Source organism: Rhinolophus sinicus, chromosome 13 (assembly GCF_057876585.1).
Source record: "Rhinolophus sinicus isolate RSI-liver-muscle chromosome 13, RSI-T2T, whole genome shotgun sequence".
NCBI classification, from domain to species: Eukaryota; Metazoa; Chordata; class Mammalia; order Chiroptera; family Rhinolophidae; genus Rhinolophus; species Rhinolophus sinicus.
Window position 1 is genome coordinate 24,779,724 of NC_142513.1, and position 22,543 is coordinate 24,802,266.

The window sequence follows — 22,543 nt, forward strand, 5'->3', positions numbered from 1 at the left end:
ATAGGAAGTCAGGAAAGGGGAACTGATGACCGACAGGCGTGAGGTTCTGCAGAGCCAACTGTGCCTTAGGGCTCGGTGAGCCGAGTAAACTGGGACTGTCCTTCTGGTCTCCATCAGCAGCAGACGAGGGCGGAGCCTGTCTCTGTGTGTAACCTCGCTTTGTGAGGTTTTCCAATCCTCAGCTATTGCCCCAACACTCAGAGAAGGAATGCTTTTATCCTCTTCAGAACTCAGGTGGGTGGAACTCTAGGACTCTTCTTTCATTTCTTTTGGATTCTAGAATATCATGTTTCAACCTATCCCAAACGTCTCTTAAATTAAAGGACAGTTAAGTGTTTGGCTATGCTCCAAAATGACTTTTAGATTAAAATTAATGAATAGGGTATACCTTTAGTTTTTTAAAGGAAGGTGCTGGTTTTCTTGTTTGCGTTTTTCTCTCTGAATAGCAGGGCCTTGGGATCAGCTGGAACGCAGAGGACCTATCATATCAGTCTTCAAACCCTAGAGATGACATACCCACAGACACTTTTCCCTCGATGGCTTCCACAAGCAAAGTGTTGATGTCACAGGAGTAGTTCTGGCAAAGGACCACGAAGGGAAACGTGTCAACGTGTGGGGGCGCACACTCCAGTGCTGACACCTTTTCCTCACCAGAGCTGACTCAGGACCCACTGGAGAGCTGACTGCCTGGCTGCGGGAGTGAGTAGAGAGAGGCCTTGGAGCCAGTGATTCCTTCAGATCTCTTTTACTGTCCCCTCCTTTGGTGGGGTGTCAAAACCACTCTGTGCTGGTTTCTGATTTTCAAAACCTGATGTCCATTTTGTGGACCTGGCAAACTCTAACTGGGCAAACAAACTTGCTAGAGCCTCGGCAGACCCTCTCCAGTGAATAGTTATTGGCCCAGGACATAGAAGTCAGAGCCAGGGCCTGTGGAGTTATCAAATCGGGCAATTTGTCTCTGAGGGAGGAGGACTAGGAAAGGGTGTGGCCAAACCTTTCCTAGTTTGGAAAGTTTCTCCCTCTTTCCATGGGCTGAAAAACAATGGCTGGGGTATGACCTGGCTGTCTTGGACCAGTTAGTAGAGGGATGCTGCAGGGTGTCATTAGCAGGACTGGATCCTAGAACTGGAGGGCCAGGGGACATGGCATTGGAGCTGTGCTTAGGGTTCTTTAGACCTATGACTAGCTAAGAGGCGCAAAGCACTGATTCATGATTGGAGAACAATTGGGCCGGTTAAAGGACCTGAGCCTGGAATCTAGAAAGCTGCAGAGGGAGGGTGCTTAAAGGGTCCCCGGAACTGCAGGATGTGAACAGACCAGGAACAGCGATGCTGTGATGGGGTAGAGAAGGATTCAGCAGAGACCTGAATAGAAATTAGGAGGAAGAAAACCCTGGGAAGGGAGCTTTCACAGAAGCCAAAGGGAGTGACGGGTTAGAAGAGACTACCCAGCCCCTGGAAACCTGGGAAGTTCCCTCCCCTCAGCTGGCATGTCTCCAGAACCTGGATCCTCTTCCCCACGCCAAGACTCAGGTTCCCCAATAAGTCTATCTGATTGGGATTCACTTTTTTCTCAAGGGCTGGAATCATCCAGGAAGTCTGGGCTGTGAACGTGAATTGCTTTCCAGACAGACAAGAGACTCAGGTACACAGCTTGAGCCTATTAAAAAGATTTTACTAGAACAAGAGGACAAGAAAAAATGGAAAAGCATTCGTATATGAAAATAAGACAAGTTGATCATTATTAGATTACTTAAATAAAACCTACTTTTTCATTCCATTTGATTACAAAATGTGGGGGCCGAGTCTATTTAGTTGTTAGTGCCATCTTCACTCTCACACAGAGAATGGGGTGCGGCGGGGGTCGAGACTTCTGAAAACCCCTCTGAGGTGACTGAGGTAGTGGTGTGTGGTGGCAGCACTATCCTCATAGACTGTGGAAGAGGGACATCAGGATAAAGCTCCACCCACAAACCCTGCCCAGCCCGGTCTTCTCCCTGAGTGTCCTCTGGTGCAAGATGAGGTATAACTTATTGCTAAAGCGTCTCACAGTCTCCCTCCCTGCCCATGTAAAGCTTCTCCCATAACAGCTGTTCTCTGAAACGCCCTGAAGTGTGCTTTTGCTAAGTCCTTGCCCATTCTGCCCACACACATAGAGCTTCCATTCCGTAGACACTGAGGTTTGTGCAGGGTGACTTATGGCCAAAGCCATGTCCACACTCCTTGTACACTTATGATGTCTTAGCGTGGATTCCCTGGAGAAACAATGAGATGGAGAATTGAGTGGTTTATTGGGTGCTGAGGGCTGGACGGGGCAGAGGAAGAAGCTGACTTGCAATGTATGTACACCTGAGAGATCATTCTGTCTGATGGGCCCCTCAGATCTGGGATGACCCTTTGGAACCAACCGAGTCGAGGGATGGGGTTTTATCCTCCCATACCAATCAGTCATTGGCTAGGAGCCACCCCTTAGGAAGGTGCAGTTCCCTGCAGCTGAGAGCAGGTCCTACAGGAAAAATCATCTCTGCAGCCATCAGCAGCAGTTCTCAGAGCTGCAGGAGTGTGGGTCCTGATAAGGTTGTCTGGGCAGAGCTCCACAGTATCCCCACGTAAGGATACTCCCTATAGCATGAGAAGAAGGCTGACCGATCATGAGAGCCTTACCCACACTCCTTGCAAACACACAGCTCCTCCCTGAGTGTGCCATCTTGTGCCTGCCTGTTTGTTCCTTTGTTAAGGTTCACCAACACTCCCCTAACACATGACACTTCCCTCAAGTTGCCCATTGGACGTTCAGTAAATGTAGACTTACTGGTAACACCTCACCCACAGTCCCCGCGCACACACTTCCCATCTAAGTGCGTCCTCCTTGTACAATGAGAGTAAACTTATAGCTAGAGTTACCCACACTCTACACGCGTAAGGCTCCTGCCTCCTAAATGTGTCCTCAGTACCTGGTAAGAGTTGACACATCTCTGAAGCTTCACTCACACTCCACACACACAGAGGGACAACTCCCCAGGTGTCTCTCGGGTGTAAGATGAGGTTTGACTGATTGCTAAAGTCTTGCCCACACTCCCTGCATACACGAGGCTTCTCCTCTCAATGTGTCCTCTGGTGTCTGATGACATTTGACTTGTAGCTAAAGCCTCGCCCACACTCCCTTCAAACATGCTTCTCCCCGAATGTGTCCTCTGGTGAATAAGGAGGAGTGATTTCCGGCTAAAGCCCCGGCCACACTCACCACACACATAAGGCTTCTCCCCCGAGTGTATCCTCTCGTGGATGATGAGGGTCGACTTATCAAAAAAGCCTCGCCCACACTCCCTGCATATATAAGGCTTCTCACCTGAGTGTGTCTTCTGGTGTCTGATGAGATTCGACTTGTAGTTAAAGCTTCGCCCACACTCCTTGCAAACATGCTTCTCCTCCGAGTGTGTCCCCTGATGAATAAGGAGGAATGATTTCCGGCTAAAGCCTCGGCCACACTCACCGCATACATGAGGCTTCTCCCCCGAGTGTGTCCTCTGGTGTTTTCTGAGGGTTGACTTATCACCAAATCCTCGTCCACACTGCAGACACACATAGGGCTTCTCCCCTGAGTGTGTCCTCTGGTGTCTGATGAAGGATGACTTCTCGCTGAAGCTTCGCCCACACTCCTGGCAAATATGGGGCTTCTCCCCTGAATGAATCCTCTGGTGTTTTCTGAGGGTTGACTTATCACCAAATCCCCGTCTACACTCCAGGCACACATAGGGTTTCTCCCCTGAGTGTGTCCTTTGGTGTCTGATGAAGGATGACTTCTCGCTAAAGCCTCGCCCACACTCCTGGCAAACATAGGGCTTCTCCCCAGAGTGAACCCTATGGTGTTTTCTGAGAGTTGATTTATCACCGAATCCTCGTCCACACTCCAGGCACACATAGGGTTTCTCCCCTGAGTGTGTCCTTTGGTGTCTGATGAAGTATGACTTCTCGCTGAAGCCTTGCCCACACTCCTGACAAACATAGGGCTTCTCCCCAGAGTGAGTCCACTGATGTCTAATGAGGATTGAATTATTTCTAAAGCTCTGCCCACACTCCCTGCATAAATAAGGCTTCTCTTCTGAATGTGTTCTCGTGTGTCTGTTGAGATTGGACTTCTGGCTAAAGCCTCGCCCACACTCTGTGCACACGTACGGCTTCTCTCCTGAATGTGTCCTCTGGTGATTAATAAGGATTGCCATCAGGCTGAAGCCTCGGCCACACTCAATGCACACGTAAGGCTTCTCCATTGAGTGTGTCCGATGGTGTCTGATGAGGTTTGACTTATCTTTAAAGCCTCGCCCACACTCCCCGCAAACATAAGGCTTCTCCCCTAAGAGGGTCACCTGGTTTGTAATAAAGTTTGATTTCAGACTACGGTCTAGTTCAGGCCTGTGACAGCTGACTGCTCCAGGTCTCGGGGTTTCTAATTCCTTCACTCCTTTGTCCGTTTGCACAGGGTTTACCATGTGGGCTGAGTTGGGCTCTATTTCCACCACCAGGCCTCCTTCTCTAGGACTTGCTGACTGTCCTCGGGGTGGGCTGCGGAATGCACTTGAGGTCTCTCTCTCCTCTGTGTTCACACACCAAGGTCTGCAGTCACCTTCTCTCTCTTGACCTTCTGTGTTTTCACTCCAGCAGCTTTGAGCCAAACACTCCTGCTCCTGATGCCCTGGGTCAGAATCCCTTGGATGGAAGTCACGTAAGCCCGAGAAGTTCTGAAGCACATGTTGGCTGAGGAGTGGCTGACAGGGGGCCAGAAGGCAAGAGGAACAGGAGTCTGTTTCTGACTTTGATTCTGCTGGAGAGAGAGAGTGTGTTTAGTTAGAGAAGCCCTAAGTGGGGCTGCTGGCTGTTCCACCTTGTCTTAGGACAGAGAGTGTATTCCTGCCATACCTGTTATTGATAAATTATGTACATGATTTGTTTCCCACCAATCATTCCTTTACATTCCACAGAAATTCCATTTTCTATTGCAATCCAGTAAATCCACACTAAAAACATCTACATGTCAAATAGCCCAGGAGCCTTTCAAGTAAGCGTTCTGCTTTGTAAACAGCTTCTGCACAGTCAGCCTTTTCTTTCTAATAAATCATCTAAGCCATCGACATTCACATTGGTATACAAGTATACTGTCCACAACTCTGTTCTACTTAGAGGTAATAGTCCCTATGAGCTACATGAAAATCTCCTTCATGGCTTTTCTTATTCCCAAAAAAGACTGATACACATAAAAAGTCACTCGGTCTGTAGGGCTTCCAAATGTAGGGGACAGTATATGAAACAGTGATTAAAGAGATTGTGTATGGGATAAGTCTGAATTTCAGGTTGCCCATCGCAAACACGTAGAAATTTCTAGTGCTAGGCTCTCTACTAAGTATTGTGGATTCAGCAGCGGACAAGATAGACATGGTCCATAATTTCAGGATTCTGGCACCTTGTGCCCAAACCAATCCCATCAAAATGACATCAGACCTGGCTATGGGATTTGCTTTGGCCAGTGAAGGTTAGTGAAAAATCAGGGCCACTTTCAAACTGGTTTTAAAAGCCAAACTGTGGTTCCTTCGTTGCTCTTTTCCCCTCTTCTTTAAGAATCCCATGACCCAGACAGAGGCTGGTCCTTTTGCCTAGATTCCAGAACCAATAGAGCTGAACCCCATCTGAACTAGTAATTACTAGTACACAAGTAATAAAAGTGAAAAACGAACATTTGCTATTATAAGCCACCAAAATTTGAAGTTGTTTGTTATCACAGCATTACCTAGCCTATGCTAACTGAAATATCTCCTCTATGAAAGCTTTATAGATTATTTCAGGGGAAAATGGCCCATGTATTTCTAACAGTACCCTTAAAAAAGAGACATCGTAACATTAATATGTGAAGAATTAGAGAAAAAGAGACTGGTTTAGGAGGGAAAATAGTATGATCTCAATTTTTGATAAGTTTGAGAATAAACTTATACTGTCTTATAACCAAATAGAAATGTGAGGATAAAGCACAGGTGAGACAGTGACAGAGAAAGTGGGTTCATCATAATAAGTGATGGGTAAAATCATTCAAGTTCACAAATTGTTAAAGTTCACAAATTGTTCACAAAGGCCCAGAAAAAAAGGAGTCTGTGACACCAGTCCTGTGGATGTCTACAGTCCAAAGTAAAGAGAAGAGAAAAGCCAAGAAGAGAGACACGAGAAGCTAGAGAACTGCAGAACAGTGTGGTGTCGAGCAAGACAAAAGAAACAGTTTCAAGAAATGCAAGGATCCAGGCTGCCCCTATCGAGACTAATTTGAACCAGGTCATTTTAACATTTTCCTCTGAACGCATTCAATGTAGTAACATAGAAAAAGAGCATAATATGACCGGAGGAAAATAAAAATATAAACAAAATCCAGTTAGATGGACTAGCTCAGGCCAAATCAAAACACAGAACCAGATTGAAATGGATGAATCCACACTTAATTAGCAGGAGCTCAAACTAGATGGAATCAGATCAAAACACATCAAAGAAGATGAAAATGGAACAAAGAAAATCGGATTAATTGGCATCAGGGAAACAGCCATGCCATTTGAAGGAAAGTCCTGAAGAAACGCCTGCCTGAAACTAGTTTCTATCTCCAAAAATGTGACTCTTCTTTATATAATATCTAGAAATATAGGAATAGCTAGAACTGCATTATGCAATATGGTAACCACTAGCCATACCTGTTTATTGAACACTTGAAATATAGCTATTCTGAACTAAGATTGGCTCTGAGAGTAAAATACACACAAAATTTTGAACACTCAGTATAAGAAAAAATATCTAATTAATGTTTTATATTGATCGCATGTTGAAATGATAATATTTTGATACACTGGGTTAAATAAGATATATTATTAAAATTAACTTCACTCATTTATTTCTACTTTTTTAAATGTGGTTACTAGGAAATTTGAAATTACCCACAAAGATCACATTTTATTTATACTGGACGACAGCGATCTAGAACAAAGGGTGGGAAAACTATGGCCTTCAAGCTAAATCTGGTCCTCTGTTTCAGTACCGTCTACAAGTTAAGAATGGTTTGTAAATTTTTAAAGAGGTGGAAATAAGTCAAAAGAGAAATATTTCATGATACATAAAAGTTATATGAAATTCAAAATTCAGTGTCCACAAATAAAGTCTGATTGGAATATAGCCACGCTCATTCATGTACGTATTGCCTGTGGCTACTGTAGCACTACAAGGGCAGAATTGAGACTGGTTACAGAGACCATATCATCTACAAAACCTAAAACAGCCACTATCTGGCCCTTTACAAAAAAAGGGGGCCAATCCCTGAGTCAGAGTGCGGCAATCAAAAGTATTTATCAACCTAGATTTACAGAATCAATGTATGCTTTTAAATAAATGAAAAAGAAAAACAAAGGCTTATGAAACCCAAAAGCCATACAAACTTTGACATTTAATTTTAACCTCTGTCGCAGAAGGCATGTCTCACTACTCTCCCCCTTGCAAACTGTGCTTCCAGTCTCACTGGCCTCCTTGCAATTCCTTATACCCAGCACGCATATCCCTTCCTTAAGGTCTTAGCACCAACGAGTCCCTCCACCTGCTATGCTCTTACCCTAGATACCTAGAGCTCTAACTCCCTCACCACAGTATGTCTCTGGTCAAATGTTACCTCCTCATTGATTTCAAATACCCAGTTTCAAAATTCAGCCAGCCACCATTCACACTCAATACTCCTTTATCCTGCTCCATTTTTTAAAATTATTTTTTACTAGGTAGTGCTAACCACCTTCTAACATACCTCATCATATCATAATATCCCCGTATATGAAACTTTTTGTTTGTTGTCTGTCTCCATATACCAGAAAAAGTAAGCCCTCGTGGGCAGGGGTTACTATTTCATTTGTTAATGGGTTCTAAGTGTTTATAACATTTTCTGGCACATACTAGTTGGTGGTAAATAAATCTCTACTGAATTACTGAAGGAAAGAACACAGCCTCACCCAGTGACAGCAGATTCCTGTAATTCTCCAGCATCACTTCTTTGTATAAGTTCCTCTGCTCACAGCTCAGTCTCTTCCATTCTGCCTCTGTGAAGACCACAGCCACATCCCTGAATGTAACTGGGACCTATAAACAAGCCATCAGTTAATGACAGCAAGTCACCATCAATTTTCCCAACGTGAGGAGCATATCTGGTGGCGCTGGAGAGTCTAGATATGCAAGAAGTTGGTCTAGTTCTTTTCAGAATACCCAAGTTCTCCACATCAAATTCTTCTGGGCATTACTATGGCTTAGTGTTAAAATCTGAGGGGAGCATAACTGATACATACAACACACTCCTGGCCCTTGACAATTACGATTTCACTGGAGAAATGATTTCTGAATCAATTTGAAAACCTCAAGCTGTGCTCAGGAAAGTGACTTGGAGGCTTTGTAATGGAGGAATTCTGAGATGGAAGAGTTGAGGCTGGGCGGGAGAACTCCCATTTAAAGGGAAATTTGTGTCCACAGTGTATCTTACAACGCACAGTTCATAACCAATAAAGGGAGGATGAATTTACAATCCAGTGAGATTACAATTTAACACATACAACGGAAAAGTTATTTTCACTTTACAGACCAGGAAAATCTCAGGCTTTCTCTCATTCTCATATTCATATATCCTTTATCTTTCTCTCCCTGCCTCTCTCTCTCTCCCTATGTAATTTTTTTGTTGCATACTGAACATTCTCGGTAACAGATTGTAGCAGCTCTGCATACCAAACCTGCCCCCTCCCCAGGCTGTTGCTGTGGTCCCTTGTTCATGTTTTGTGACTTGTCTGAACCAGTTCAATAAAGGCTACTGCCCCTCAAGATATGGCTTATCAGCAAGTGCAGCCTTGAACACACACACGTCACTCTGACCTTCCTTCCCCCTCCAGAAATGTCAGTCCTTTTAACAGGGCTCTCTTTGTGTCTCTCCCTGATGTCCCTGTTAAGGTTCTGTCTGGTCTGCCTTTGTTGGGATCACACCCAGCTGGTGGCCTCCATCAATCACTAGCTGATTGCTCCACTTGTTTTCAACATCTTAGGATAGAAATGGCTCCACAGTCTGATCCAACTAAAGTCAAGCCCTTTTGCAGGGGTAGTTTTGAGGCCAGTATTTGAGACCCCAGGAGGGTTCTTCTCAGCTATCTTTCCCTGGTTCTCTCCGTTAAAACTCCGAGCTGATCTGCCATTTTGCTTGTTGCTATCATGGACCTGCCAGCCTCCTCTTGATTACTCACCACCAAAATCTCCCTTGTTTTCAAGAGCACCCTTAGGCTTCAACTTCCCTATGCTCTGTTCCAAACAAAGCCAGTGCCCTTAGCGAGCACTATACTGGACTCTGTTCTTCCAACCGGCCTCTCCTCCTGGGCAGGACCTCTGCTCACTGCTCAAAGCTGGGGCAGGATCAGTCACACTTCTCTCAGAGTGACACCCCTGCTCTAAGAGCAGGGCACTGGGCAGGAGAGGCAGCTCCTGCCCTCTCACCTTGCCTCTCCTGGCATGGAATCTCTGCCCTACAGGCAAGCTGGGGAGAAGGCAATCAGGGCTCTCATGTGTCTAGGACAGAGCTCCTATCCTACAAATAGGGGCTAGTGAAACACCCCAGACCTCTTGGATAGCTTGCCTGCAACACTGAGCTAAGAGGAAGGAGAACTGCTGGTGGCCTGTCCCTCGCAGGGAAAAAACACAGTACTAGCCTGGGAACTGGGAAGAGAAGGAGCCCCTTCTCCTTGGCTGTACCCACTTGGAGAAGAGCTTCCATTACACTGAGCTGAAGGGTGGGCAGAAGTGAGCAAGTTATGGGCCACATGCTATGAACTCTTGCTGTTCTCACTGAGACTTAGTAAATGTTCTTGAATAAATGTTTCTCCACGTGCTACTGTGTTTCCCCAAAAATAAGACCTAGCCGGACCATCAGCTCTAATGCGTCTTTTGGAGCAAAAATTAATATAAGATCCAGTTTTATATTATATAAGACCCAGTCTTTATGTTATGTTATGTCATATGATATGATATGATATGATATGATATGATATGATATGATATGATATGATATGATATGATATGATATGCTATAAGACCAGGTCTTATATTATATTAAAATAAGACTGGGTCTTATATTAATTTTTGCTCCAAAAGACGCATTAGAGCTGATGGCCCAGCTAGGTCTTATTTTTGGGGAAACTTGGAAACATGTCCTTAGGACAATTCCCAGAGACTTTAAATAGTTGGGTTTCATGAGTTTTTTAAATCATTTTGGTTGTTTCGCTGCGGAGACGGCCTGTGGAGCGTCTCACGCCACCATTCCAGAAGTGCTCCTCCTCTGTCCTATTAGTTTCTTTGTCAACAAACTGTGAGCGGCTGGACATTGGCTTGAAAGCTTTAGTCTAGTCACTTTGTGACAACTCTTACTGTACCATTATGTAACCATTTCAACCATTAGAGTAAAAATTACTATTATTATCATCATTTCTTGTTTTTATACATTATTTTTCCAAAGAACTTGTAGCCTCCTTGAGGAAAGGATGGTCTACTTAGAAACCAATTGGTTTGGCTTGCAGAATCTCACACACACCGTTCACATGAAAGAATACATCAAATTTCTGGTAAAGAAGAGAATGGGGATGCGAGAGGAGGGATGAGGCACTGCACCTAAGGAGCATTCTATATGATTCGTTCATCAAATAATACAGGCCCCTTCCCTAGGGTTGGAAAACATGCTCCCATATTTCTAAATGGGGATTTATGTGGCTGAAAGAGTCCAGAAGGCAATAAAATACATTAGAAGATGCAGGAGCTTGAGAGTCAAAGAAAATGGAGTTCAAATCCTGTCTCTACCAGAGACTAGATGAGTGTGGCCATGCACAAATCACAAAGCCCTCTAAACCAGACTTTCTCTCTCTGGAATAAATAGTATTACTACCACCACTACCCTCTTACAGCTGTTTTTAAGAATTATGGGGAGAAAAAATAAAGAATTATGGAGAAAATGTCGCGATGTCTGAGATTTGTCTAACATAATCCAATGAGGGACAGGGGAGGGGTAGAAATGAAGCAAGGCTGACCATTGCAGACGATTGTTAAAGCTGGATGATGGTACCTGAGGCTCAATTATTACTACATTCTCTACTGCTATATATGTTCAAAAATTTCAATAGTAAAAAAGTAAAAAAAAAAAAAAATGTCTAGTGCAAAAGATACCTTTAGGTAGTGTAGACGTGAAGTGAAATTTAATAGTATATTTAAAATTTTAAATAATCTCAGTTTTTCAAAAATATCCCTTATGTTATACAGTTTCCTGGACTCTTACTATTAATCTTGGGTATATTTTTCAACAAGGAAAATAAAACATAGAAATGCAGGAATCATTATGAAGTGACTAATACAGTGCCTCACACAGGTGTGAACTGCCTAAATGTTGATTGCCTTTTCCCTTCCCAAGAAAGAGAAGACACAATATGCCTATTCTCTGGGAAATGGGCCAGCCTTCAGGGAAAAATAAGCACAACCCCGACTCACCAGTATTTCGGGCTTTCCTGCCCTTTCTTGGAGGCAGTCAGTATGGTTAGAAGGCAAACCTGGGGAAGAAAAAGAAAGCTGTGAGAAACCAGGCCTCCCATAATTCTCCCCAAGTAGCTCCTCTAAGCCTTGTGATGGAGGAAGTAGTGCCTGTACTCAGTTGTGGTCACTAAAGCATTCTCAGCCTTGCTCCCCCTCTTCATCTCTCCAGCCCTTCAACAACTCTCACCTTTTGCCGCATGATTTTGGGTCAGTTTCTTCATGGTCTCCATATCTTCCCTGTTCTCCAAAGGCAAAATCTCCTCCCACTCCTGTTCTCCCCAGGCAGAAGGATCAGGCAACGTCATAGCCCCTGAGTCAGCCTAGTTGTTGTGTTGAAATTCTGCCAGGAGGCCAGGTAGAAGTTATTTCATCTCAAGATCGATTTCCGCTGCCTGGGGTGACTTCTCTGAACCTTATTGTAAAAGTACATCTTGTTTCCATGAAACCAGGGCCTGCGGAATGGAGAAGCAATTTGACATTGCCAGGACCTCTACTGTAGGCCCGAAGCCTACGCCTCCTCAGCAGGGATCCTGTCCGCTCCGCTCTCCTTGTTCAACAAATATGGAGTCTCAGTCTATGGTGTCTCCTTGGATGTTTCCCCTCATTCCTTTCCAGACTGTAGGCCCTCAAGTCTGTCACCTGCTACTCTCCCTTATATGACAAAATTTACAATTCCCTCCCACCACTGCATCTCAGGTACAAACTCCATGTCTCGTATCAATATCTGCCACCTGGAGCCTGAGTCAGAGAGAAGACACAGCATAATGCCTGCGGAAAAAGAGCCTTGGACTATCTCCTTCCAGAACAACTGGGGTATTCAGAACTCAGCTCCTGACCTCCCTGGCCCAGGGTTCCAGCAGTGTTCAATCCCCCTATGTCCCTGTACTCTGAGGAGTTTGGGAAGTCTAAACTGAGTCCTTCTTAGTTTAGGTAGAGCTCCAGGACTCACAATGATTCTGTTAAGGTCAGACCCCACCTTCCTTTTCTGTGTGTGTATGCCACGTGGCCTTATCAGAGATGTGCATTTGTGTCTCCTGATGGGCCCAAGCTAAAATCCTCCACTCACGTGGTCCCAAAGAAGGCAAGCGGTATTAGGAGCTATACCACCTTCAGAAGCAACACAGACACCCTGTCCAGGATCTCAGCCCAAATGATTGCAGTCCTATTATTGCCAAATTCCCTTTTGACACTAGCTAGAGTTCCTCTAAGAAGCTCTTATGACTCAGGCCCTAACACCATAGGCAGAGATAGTCACTCTCTCTTCTGTCCAATCTGGGCATCTCACCTTAATCGCACCATACCGCAAATCTTCTATTTACATGACTATCTTTACTAGAATGAGAGCTTCTTGTAAGAAAAAAATGCATCACAGTTGTTTTGCCAATCTTAGCGATTAGGATAAAACAGGTCTTTGTGGTAGGTTTTTATCATTGTTCCCAATTATTTGTTTCTCTATAAAAAGATTGTACTTTCTTGCCCCCTGACATCAGGCCTTGCCTCGGACAATGAGATGTGAGTGAAAATGACATGCCACTTCTAAGGATTGCATGAGTCCATCTCTCATGTTCTGAGAGCAGTATGTTCCCAAGAAGGGGCCTTTGTTCTATCGTAAAAAGTCATGGTGCTGGGGCGGCCAGTTGGCTTAGTTGGTAAGAGCGCAGTGCTCAAACCACCGACATCGCTGGTTCGGTTCTGACATAGGCCAGTGAGCTGCGCCCTCCACAACTAGATTGAATCAACAACTTTACTTGGAGCTGATGGGTCCTGGAAAAACATACTGTTCCCCAATATTCCCCAATAAAAATTAAATTTAAAAAAAAGTCATGGTGCTGAGCTAAAGCCAACCAAGAAAGGAGGAGGAATAAGATTGGGAGTAATGTTAGATTGTTTGTGTGGGTCACTGAGATTTGGGAGTCATGTGTTGCTGCAGTACAGCTTAGCCTAAGCTGATAAATACGGATAAATACAGCCTTCTTCCACCTACTAACACCAGTATTGGTAGCTAACATGTATAAAGCAGGTTGGGTACTAAGCACAGGTCCAGGAATCTTCACAACACAGCCAGGAGGTAGACACTGCTATCCTTTCTGCCTCACAGAGGAGGAAACAAAGATGTAAGATCTTATCTGTCTTAAGATCACACAACTACCAAGTGTCAAAGCCAAGCCTAGAATTCAAAATTCTCATTCCAAAGTGCTTTTTCTTTGCCATTGCGTAAAATAATGCTTAAATGAAAAAGCAGAGTGAGCAGATGTCCATAGCGTTAAAAGTTCAAACTGGAAAATACAAGACCCTCAGAGTTAGGGTTTGGGTTAAGGGTTACGGTTAGGGTTAGGGGTTAGGGGTTAGGGTTAGGGGTTAGGGTGAAGTGGAGAAAGGGGTCTGTGTCAAGATGGGCCGAGTTATTCTGTAGTAACAAATACTCCCCCCAAAATCAAGTGACTTACGTAAAGTCATGAAAGTTTATTTCTCAATCCAGTTCCATGTCTGTCACGTGTCAACTGGAATTAGGCTCAAAGTCATCTTCACTCCAGGACTGAGGCTAACAGTGTAGCCTCTATTCAGAACATGGCCTGTACAAGTGGTAGAGAGAGTGATAGAGGGCAATGAAAGATGGAGAACTATACTCAGGCTCTTACATATTCTACCTAAAGTGACACTTCTGACCACACCCACATATGCAAATCAAGTCATGTGGTCACTCTTGAATTCAATAGGGTAGGGGCACATTCTTACAGGGGGAGACCACTCACATGGTTAAGGCTTTTTCTTATTGGAGGAGACAATTAAGATTTCTATTTGTACTTAGCAAGGGAGCCCTGGAGCCAGAGATGCAATGTTTTCAAAAACACCCTCATGTCCCATTTTTTTTCTTCAATCTTATTAATTGAGGATGGTGAAGATAGGTGGATTTTGAACTGCTTCTACAGCTGCATTTCTGGTTTTGCAAAGATTTGTTAAGATATGGACAATTGCCCTCAATTTCTCAAATGATGTCATAGGTTGACCTACCTGTCCAACCACATCATCCCTAATTTGCTTCTTTCCCTCTGAATAGTTTTATTTTAACTTAGGGGAGGAGGTCTTTAAAATTTTTTTTATCAGGCTCTGAATCTTCAGCTTCCAATTTTACCAAATTTCTGATAAAAAAGTTATTAAACCCTTTCAAATATTTTGTCAGGTTTCAGCCAGGGCAAACAGTAAATATTTCTAGCAGTATTAAATGATTCCATGGACTCAAGAGGGTACAAAGGCTATTCACTTTCAGAGTCATTCCCTCTGATAGCCAAAGAAAAGAACTGACAGCCTGCATGTCCCAGGCAGGCAGAAAGCCAAGCCAAGCTCTTAGGATAGAGACAATAGCTATCCTTGGGAGAAAGAGGATAAATAAACAATTGGTCTGGATTTGAGAAGGAACAACATGAGATTTTATTTCCCTTTCTCACTGGATCAGGAGGTAATTCATTTACAAAAACTTCTGAGGATCCTCCCTGAGTTTAAGAAATTCTCCAATCATGGCTTTCATTTGGCCTTAGACCAAGGAGCAAAAGATATCTGAGGACAATCGCCTGTAAGAGGTAACATCAGTTTTATAGTCTTTTGTTTTGTTTTATTTCTTTATTTTTTCATTAGCCTATTATAACAAATCTTTCAATGAAACTATTTTAGAATTTTTGAAGCCTAATGTAGGCTCTTGCATACCAATTAAAAATAGGTATCTCATACTGTGTATTTGATTTGGAAGCCCTTGCCTTTAAGTACACTTTTAAATGATCTAATCTAATTGGAACATTCCTCATAATTGCCATTGTAATTTTAGGTTATAATTTTCTTAAGGGCTGGCAGCAGTTTGGTAGGACCCTAGCCATAAATGGAGTTTAGCCCACATTTCTGTCTGGCCATATTTTGAAGCTTCCAACCTGACAGTTACCAAGATGAGCTCTTAGGATATAAAATTTTTAGTCTTTAGTAACATTTCCCATTTTTTTTCTTTCCTCTTTCTATTTAAGTACAGGACAATTGTACTTCCAATGTCCTGATTTTTTATAATATCTTTAAACGGCTCAAGGCAAACAAGAAGGGTTTGAGTGGAGTTTGATTTTTGTTCTAATTTCTGTCCTTCTAGCTTATTGAAGGAATCTTAATGACTAGCCATTATAACAAAATGAGAGCTCGCTTTAAAAAAAAAGTGTGTGTGTATATATATATATATATATATATATATATATTTTTTTTTTTTTTTTTTTTTTTTTTTTTTTTTTTTCAATTTAGACGTTTTTCCAATTCAAAGAATCTGTCATCTGGCCTTGACAAGTAGGATCTTAATAGTAACTCAAACCAATAAGCCTTTTTATGACTTAACCAAGGGCCACATGAGAGTATAAAAATAAAAAAATACTGCCTTCACAAGATTCAGAAAGCCTCAAATGGGACATTTCAGAACACAAGATGTCAGGATGAGCAAAGGAAATTCACCCCTAGTTCGGAGCACAGAAAGCACTGAAGGAATGTGAAAGGTGAGTGGTACCCACCTTAAAGTGGGCTTCCAGGAGCTCACTTTCTCTACACTGTCCTACATAGGCAGGGACATGAGAAAGTGGACCTGAAGACGGAACAGGCAGTGTAAGATTCAGGACAGTCTCTCAGCCCCCAAATACCAGGCTAGAAATCCCCAAGTTTAAAATGAGGAGTGCTCTTCATCCTTTAAAAAAAAAAGAAAAAAAAAGCATCAGATCTGTCAAAGAAGTAAGTAGACAGCTTCTGGGGACAGAGTCAAGTATGGGCATCAGAGCACAGCCTGCCCTGACATGCTATTATTAAGTAAGGAATCCACCCTTTTTGTGCTGTGGGGGAGAAAGAAACTTTCCTCTACCTTTATAGGTTCTTCTGCCTGGTCTAACAATTAAGTCTACATGAGACAGATTAGGTTAACAAGAGAAAATAACCAAATTTAATGACATACGTACATATGGGAACCCCACACACATTAGCAGTTCAGAGACAGAAAGGGAAAAGTGAGGTATATGTGGCATTCTGAGCTAAGGACAAAGTAAGGTGCCTTGGGGCTTCAGAGAAGAGGAAGGTCATTTGCAGGATGATAATAAGAACAGATATTAAGTAATTAGATGTTTGTCCTGCCCTATAACATCGGTCATAAAAAATTATCTCTGGTAATAACTCTTATTATGGGCAAGTCCCCACATTTAAATTCTTTAAGGAAGAGGTTAAAGTTTCTCGTGAGCTTGCAGGGTCTTGCCTTCAGCTCAAAATAATTCACATGCCAGAGGCACATCTTGGGGAGGCATGTTCTGAACTCCATCAGTGTCTATGGGCCTCAAGTTGTAACATTATTAGTAATAGTTAACAAATACTCAAAACTCTTACTATATACCAGGCACTGTACAACTTTTACCTCCTAAAGGCCCCATAAGTTAGGTCTGATGATCAACTGAGGCAGAGTTATGAATCTTGTCAAAGCTGAAGAGCTAGAAAGTGCCTAGATTTGAACTCTAGCTGTGGGGGTGCCATGCCCTTAGCCAGCTGAGTCAGTGGTAACGTCAGTAGTGACCAATCCCTGTGGGGTACGACAATTCTCAATGTGTACCCACACATAGGGTGGAGGGGATGCATATGAAACAAGATTGGCCGTGAATTAATAAATGTTGCTGGTGACAGATCCATGGGGGTTCACTGTACTATTCTACTGGGTAGGCTTAAGATTTGTCCATACTGAAACATTAAAAATTAAAGTCCTAATAGTTGGACTCCACCGGACGCAGGAAGTGATTTGGACAGTCCACCAATAGCCCTCAAAGGTCCCCACCCGACCTAATTCCCCTAAGCCCCAAACCAGAGTTTTGACCCCAACACATGAGGGTAAAGCAGACAAGTAAAGCTCCGGGGAATCAGCCAAACGCGGGATCTTTGCCACAAAGCAGAGTGAGCCCCTGCCTCGCAACAAACCCTGGGACAACAGGTTCCAAAGAAGCAGACTCGCCCCCCTCTAAAAACTGCCTAGATGCAGGTCCTAGTGGTGCAGCCCACCACCAGATGTCTGTCCCAGGCCAAAACCTCCCCCACCCCCTAAAAGCTACAGGGACTCCAGACCCAAGACATTCCCCCACGACCCCCTAGGGATATTCTGCCCATATCAAACTCACCTCCACCCACCCACCCCTAACAAACCAAGGCACAGCAGAGCCTTAGATGGTTCCCCCTACAGCCCTCCTCCCAATCACCATCTGGACCATATTCAGCTCCACCAAAACAAACAAACAAAAACAAAACTTGACATTCACGATCGATCCTCGGTTCTCACAACCTTTCGAAGACGCAGGAACCAATTAAGTACTCTTTTGCTAGAAACACCCTGGGATACAGACCCGGAGCCGCGCTCCCACCCCCATCACAGGGCACGTCTTATCTATATGACCCTGGCTGAACTCATGCCCACAGCCCACATGATCCCCAGGATGCATGACTGCAGCCACCTCCCTACTCGGAACTTGTTTGGCCCAGAATAATCCCACCTCCTTCAAAAAGAAATTACAGTTCCCGGTCACTCGCCCCAGCCGAAGAAGAAGGAAGATCCGCGTAGCGCCCAGCAACTCAAGGATTCCCAGCTGGCTGAGTCTCATCCCATTTCCCTGCCCCAAATGCGCGTCTCGGGCCGTACCCCCTTCTTCAAAAGTGAAACCTCCCCAACCCGCCGGGCTCACTCTACCCAGGTCCCTAACCCTAGGCCCAGCCTTTCCCGACTCTCCTTCCAGCGCCGTAAAGGACCCGGGCGTGCCTGGCTCACCAGAACAGGCACTATAAACGCATCCAGCCTTCCCCCACTCAGAACTACAGTTCCCAGAATCCCCTTAGGCCCCGCCTCCCTGGGAGGAGCTTCTGGGCCGCGAGGTTAATTGACCTGAACATTGTCTACTGTAGTGACAGCCCTACCCGTCTCTTTTCTTGAGACACCCATGCATAAAACAAGTAGTGATTCCAGAGTGAAATCTGTTCCCTCTTCCCACGCGCCGGAAAGACTACACTCCCCAGAAACCTCCTGGACACCTTCTGCAGATGGTTTCCGCGTCCGGCCCCTGGGTCCGCGGCTCTATGTGCCTAAGGCGTTTCCGTTTGTCGGATCTGGCTGATTCAGTGTGTAGGCTGCAAGGCTATTCTGTGTTTGGGCTTTTTTTCCGCCCTTCACCGAGCTAAATTCCCTGGGCTTAGGCAGTATAACATATACGCCACCTTCCGTGACCTCCATCGAAGTGTAGCGTCCTGCTGCCCACGCACCCTTGTGGGCATCCCCACTTTACTGGCAGGAGAAACAGACCAGGAAGGCAAACAGCAGTCTCCCAAAATCTCAGTCGAGCCCTTAACCTGAACTACATCGTTCCCCTTTGGATGCCCTTGTCCATGTTCTCAAACTTAGTGACAAACTCTCATCCAGTTCCTGGAGGATGGAAGCCCCACTTCAAGCTGGAGCCTAGCTCTCCGGCCTTTATCTAGGATCCAGGTGTTAAGAAACCAAATGCAACTGAGGAAATTTGAAGACCTAATTGGCTTCATTCAACTACTTTAGCAGTATTCCATCTAGTAGATAGAAAGGAGCTCTGAGAAGCTGTACAAAATGGGAGAGCTTTATAGGCAAAAGTGGGGGGACAAGGAAGCCACTACCAAAGAGTGGACGGTTTCAGGTGAAGTCGCCTTCCCTAAGGGCAGGGAGGCAGGGGTCTTTGGGGGATTACCTCACTAGTGCTGACAAGTTAATTCCAGACTGACTGGTTTAAGAGTCCATTTCTGGGAAAGGTTGAAACTAAATTAGATATTAAGTGTTTATTTGGTAATGTGGGTGTGGGGACAGAGCCCCAGAAAGCAGTTTCCAGGCTCTCAGCCTCACATAGAAAGGTGTTGGCTCAGGTAGTAAATGGCCATCAACTGTGATTGGATGGCCATCAGCTGTGGCTAGTTGGCCGTCAGCTGTAACCAGTGAGCCATTGGCCACTAATATAACTGCTGTGACTACGCTAGCAGAAAAAAATGGGGGCTAGCAAGAAGATGGTGGCTGAACTAACAAGAGCGGATTACAGAGAGGAGGATGCCGCCAGCGAGAATATAGTGGTATGACTCCCCTACTTATGGCTCCGTGGGTGTTCCTTTTTGGCCTCACCATATCCTGCGTTCTTATGTGGGGAGCGGGAGCAGAGACCCTGCAGGCCGCCCTGCATGACAAATGGAGCAGCGAGCAGGGTCTCCCACACGACAGTGGGCTTAGCACAAGTGACTTCTTTTGGGGCCTGTTGTATTTTTTAACAGGTTCTGCAAAGCAGACCTATTTCAGCTCATCGGATGAGCGTTTATATTGTACTGTAAAAGTTAAATTTAGTTTTCACCATTGTCAGAAAGGAAATAGACTGGTTCCTGCCTCCCTTGTCTTACAACATTTCCTTGAGAAATCTATTTGTAAACGTGCCCCTTCGATATATATGTAAATCTTTTTAAAGGCAAAAAACTTTCTTGCCCGCTTTACAATGTAGGAGTGTTTTTCTTAAAGACCACCTCTTTGAAATGTAAACATTAAGGAAGATATTGTCCCTATCCTCCTGTCACTGAGGGAGTTTAGTTTAGGTGTGGAGCTCCAAACTGTAACCATCTGCTTGTCACAGAGATAGAGGAGTTTGATTTTCTTTCAAATAAAAGCAATTAACTAGCACAGGGGGATACCCCAATTACCAGGTGAATTTAAGATGAACTATGAAAAAATGTACAGCAAACAAGGTTGTCAAATTTTCTTAGAAAAGAGCAAATTACCATTAATATCGAGAACATGTTTGTGATGAGTTGTATCTGCTCAACAATATAAAAAGTAGTATTTCTTTTAGTTTTTGCAATCTCATTAGTAGATTGCCTATAACGCATTTCGCAGTCTGGTTTAATACTTATTCAATAACAATACTAATATAAAAATTTTCTTTCTCCTCTACATTTGTGGAGAGGATTTTCGAGGTTGGCAGGAGATTTATTTTTAACTTTTTCCAATACCATCTCTCCTTCCACCCTCTCATTTCTCTTCACCTTCCCTATACCAGCCTTCTGAGACTTCTCTAGAACTCAGGAGACAGAGGAAATGGCCACAAGACCACTGTGAGCGAGGACAGAGATAAGATGTTCCTGAAATTCTGGTCTGGCTATTGCAGAATAGACTCATTCCCTTCTGTTGTCTTGGAAACTGCTATGCAGTAGGTAGTACTAGGCAGAATCTTGCCCTGGATCTCAATGCCTCCCTCAGCAACTCTCTGTATCCTATTGTGACTGTTATTCACCATGTGAACAACATACAAGGATCAGTTCAAACAAAAATAGAAAGAGATGATGTCAAGAAAATAGGTAGCTATCTCCAAAGACTGATCTCTCCACAAAACATGAAAAATTAAGCAAAACCCATCAGACTCAATTTTGTCAGAACTCTGAAAAATAGTCAAATGTTTACAGAAATCAAGTGAATATTGAATTAGGAAAATGTCAACTGTAATGGTATGAAAGCCGGGAGAAAATATTTGCAAAAGACCTATTTGATAAAGGACTGTTATCCAAAATATACAAAGAACTCTGAAAACTCAACAATAAATCTATCAACCCCCTAAAAAATTTTTTTAATTAATTAATTCAAATTTTAAAGAAAAAAGAAAACTATCAACCCAATTAAAAAGTTGGCAAAAAAAATCTGAACACGTACCTCACCAGAGAAGATATGCAGATGGCAAATAGGCATATGAAAAGGTGCTGAACACCATATGTCATGAGGAAATTGCAAATTAAAACAACAGTGAGATGTCACTACACACCTATTAGAATGGCCAAAATCCAAAACACTGACAACACCAAATGCTAGAGAGGATGTGAAGCAACAGGAGCTCTCATTCACTGCTGGTGGGGATGCCAAATGGTATAGTAACGGAGTGAAATGCTTAACCTCTCTGACTCCATCTTGTTCATGCCTGCTTTGTTCCTATGGCCTTCACATTAATAGCTTCTGCTTAGTCATGTATATAGACATGTTATTCGTTAGAGAATTCTGCTTGCAGCTGGAGTTTTACAAAAACAGCCCCTTACCAGAAACTGCCTCTCCCAAGTCTCAAGATACGGAAGTATGTACAAAAATAATGATTGTTTACCAAAGATTTGCAGGAACCTTGTGACCAGACTCACATCAACTAGAGTCAACAGACTAAGAACAAAGAAGTTTCATAATCTTCCTCAAACCCCTGCTGGTGCCCAGATATCTACAGTCATCAATCACCTCTTGCCATTCCCATTTCCCCCTTCTCTTGATAAAAAAGAAGCCTGAATTCTGTACTTTCTTAAGACATTTTTTAGGATGCTAGTCCACCATCTTCTTGGCTTGCTGGTTTTCCAAATAAACTTGCTTTCCTTACCCCAACAACTTGTCACTCGACTCATTGGCTGTCATGCAGCGAGCAGTACAAACTTGGATTCAGTTACAGTACAGGCACTTTGGAAGACATTTTGGCAGTTTCTTACAAAACTAAATGTACTCTTACCATAGGTTCCGGCTGTCATCGTTCTTGGTATTTTTACCCAAAAGAGTTGAAAACTATATCCACACAAAAACCTGCACATAGATTTTTATAGCAGCTCTATTCATAATTGCCAAAACTCAGAAGCAACCAAGATGTCCTTCAGTAGGTGAATGGATAAACTGTGGTGCATCCAGATTATGGGATATTAACTAAAAATAAATGAATTATCAAGCCATGAAAAGATAAGGAGTAATTTTAGATGCATATTATTAAATGAAAGAAGCCAATCTAAAAGGCTACATACTGTATGATTCCAACTATGTGACATTCTGTAAAAAGCAAAACTATGGAGACAGTAAAAGGCTCAATGGTCTTCAGGGTTTGGGGGGAAGGAGGTATGAA

General features: G+C 43.6%; 1 protein-coding gene across 6 annotated transcripts; it reads right to left on the minus strand.

The window, feature by feature from the left end:
• Positions 1 to 370: 370 nt before the first annotated feature.
• ZNF343 (zinc finger protein 343) lies at positions 371 to 18,453 on the minus strand. Of its 6 annotated transcripts, none has more exons than XM_088789230.1 (7): positions 18,406 to 18,453; positions 16,136 to 16,305; positions 14,051 to 14,176; positions 11,791 to 12,055; positions 11,562 to 11,620; positions 8,015 to 8,141; positions 371 to 4,818 (listed from the first exon to the last, which is right to left on the minus strand). In XM_088789230.1, the coding sequence occupies exons 4-7, from the start codon at positions 11,906 to 11,908 to the stop codon at positions 2,987 to 2,989; spliced, it is 2,136 nt and encodes a 711-aa protein (XP_088645356.1). In that variant the 5' UTR covers positions 11,909 to 12,055; positions 14,051 to 14,176; positions 16,136 to 16,305; positions 18,406 to 18,453; the 3' UTR covers positions 371 to 2,986. The 6 variants fall into 6 exon arrangements, with proteins under 6 accessions (XP_088645356.1, XP_088645352.1, XP_088645351.1 ...); XM_088789226.1 differs by having other exon boundaries at positions 371 to 4,821; XM_088789225.1 differs by having other exon boundaries at positions 371 to 4,821; positions 18,134 to 18,420.
• Between the last annotated feature and the right edge of the window lie 4,090 nt (positions 18,454 to 22,543).

Coding starts and splice junctions, on each gene's coding strand:
- ZNF343 (XM_088789226.1), bottom strand. CDS start 11,908: ATGACGTTGCCTGATCCTTCTGCCTGGGGAGAACAGGAGTGGGAGGAG. Junction 8,142..11,561: donor CAGGAAAGCCCGAAATACTG/GTGAGTCGGGGT, acceptor GCTTGTTTATAG/GTCCCAGTTACATTCAGGGA. Junction 4,822..8,014: donor CAGGAATCTGCTGTCACTGG/GTGAGGCTGTGT, acceptor CTCTCTCTCCAG/CAGAATCAAAGTCAGAAACA.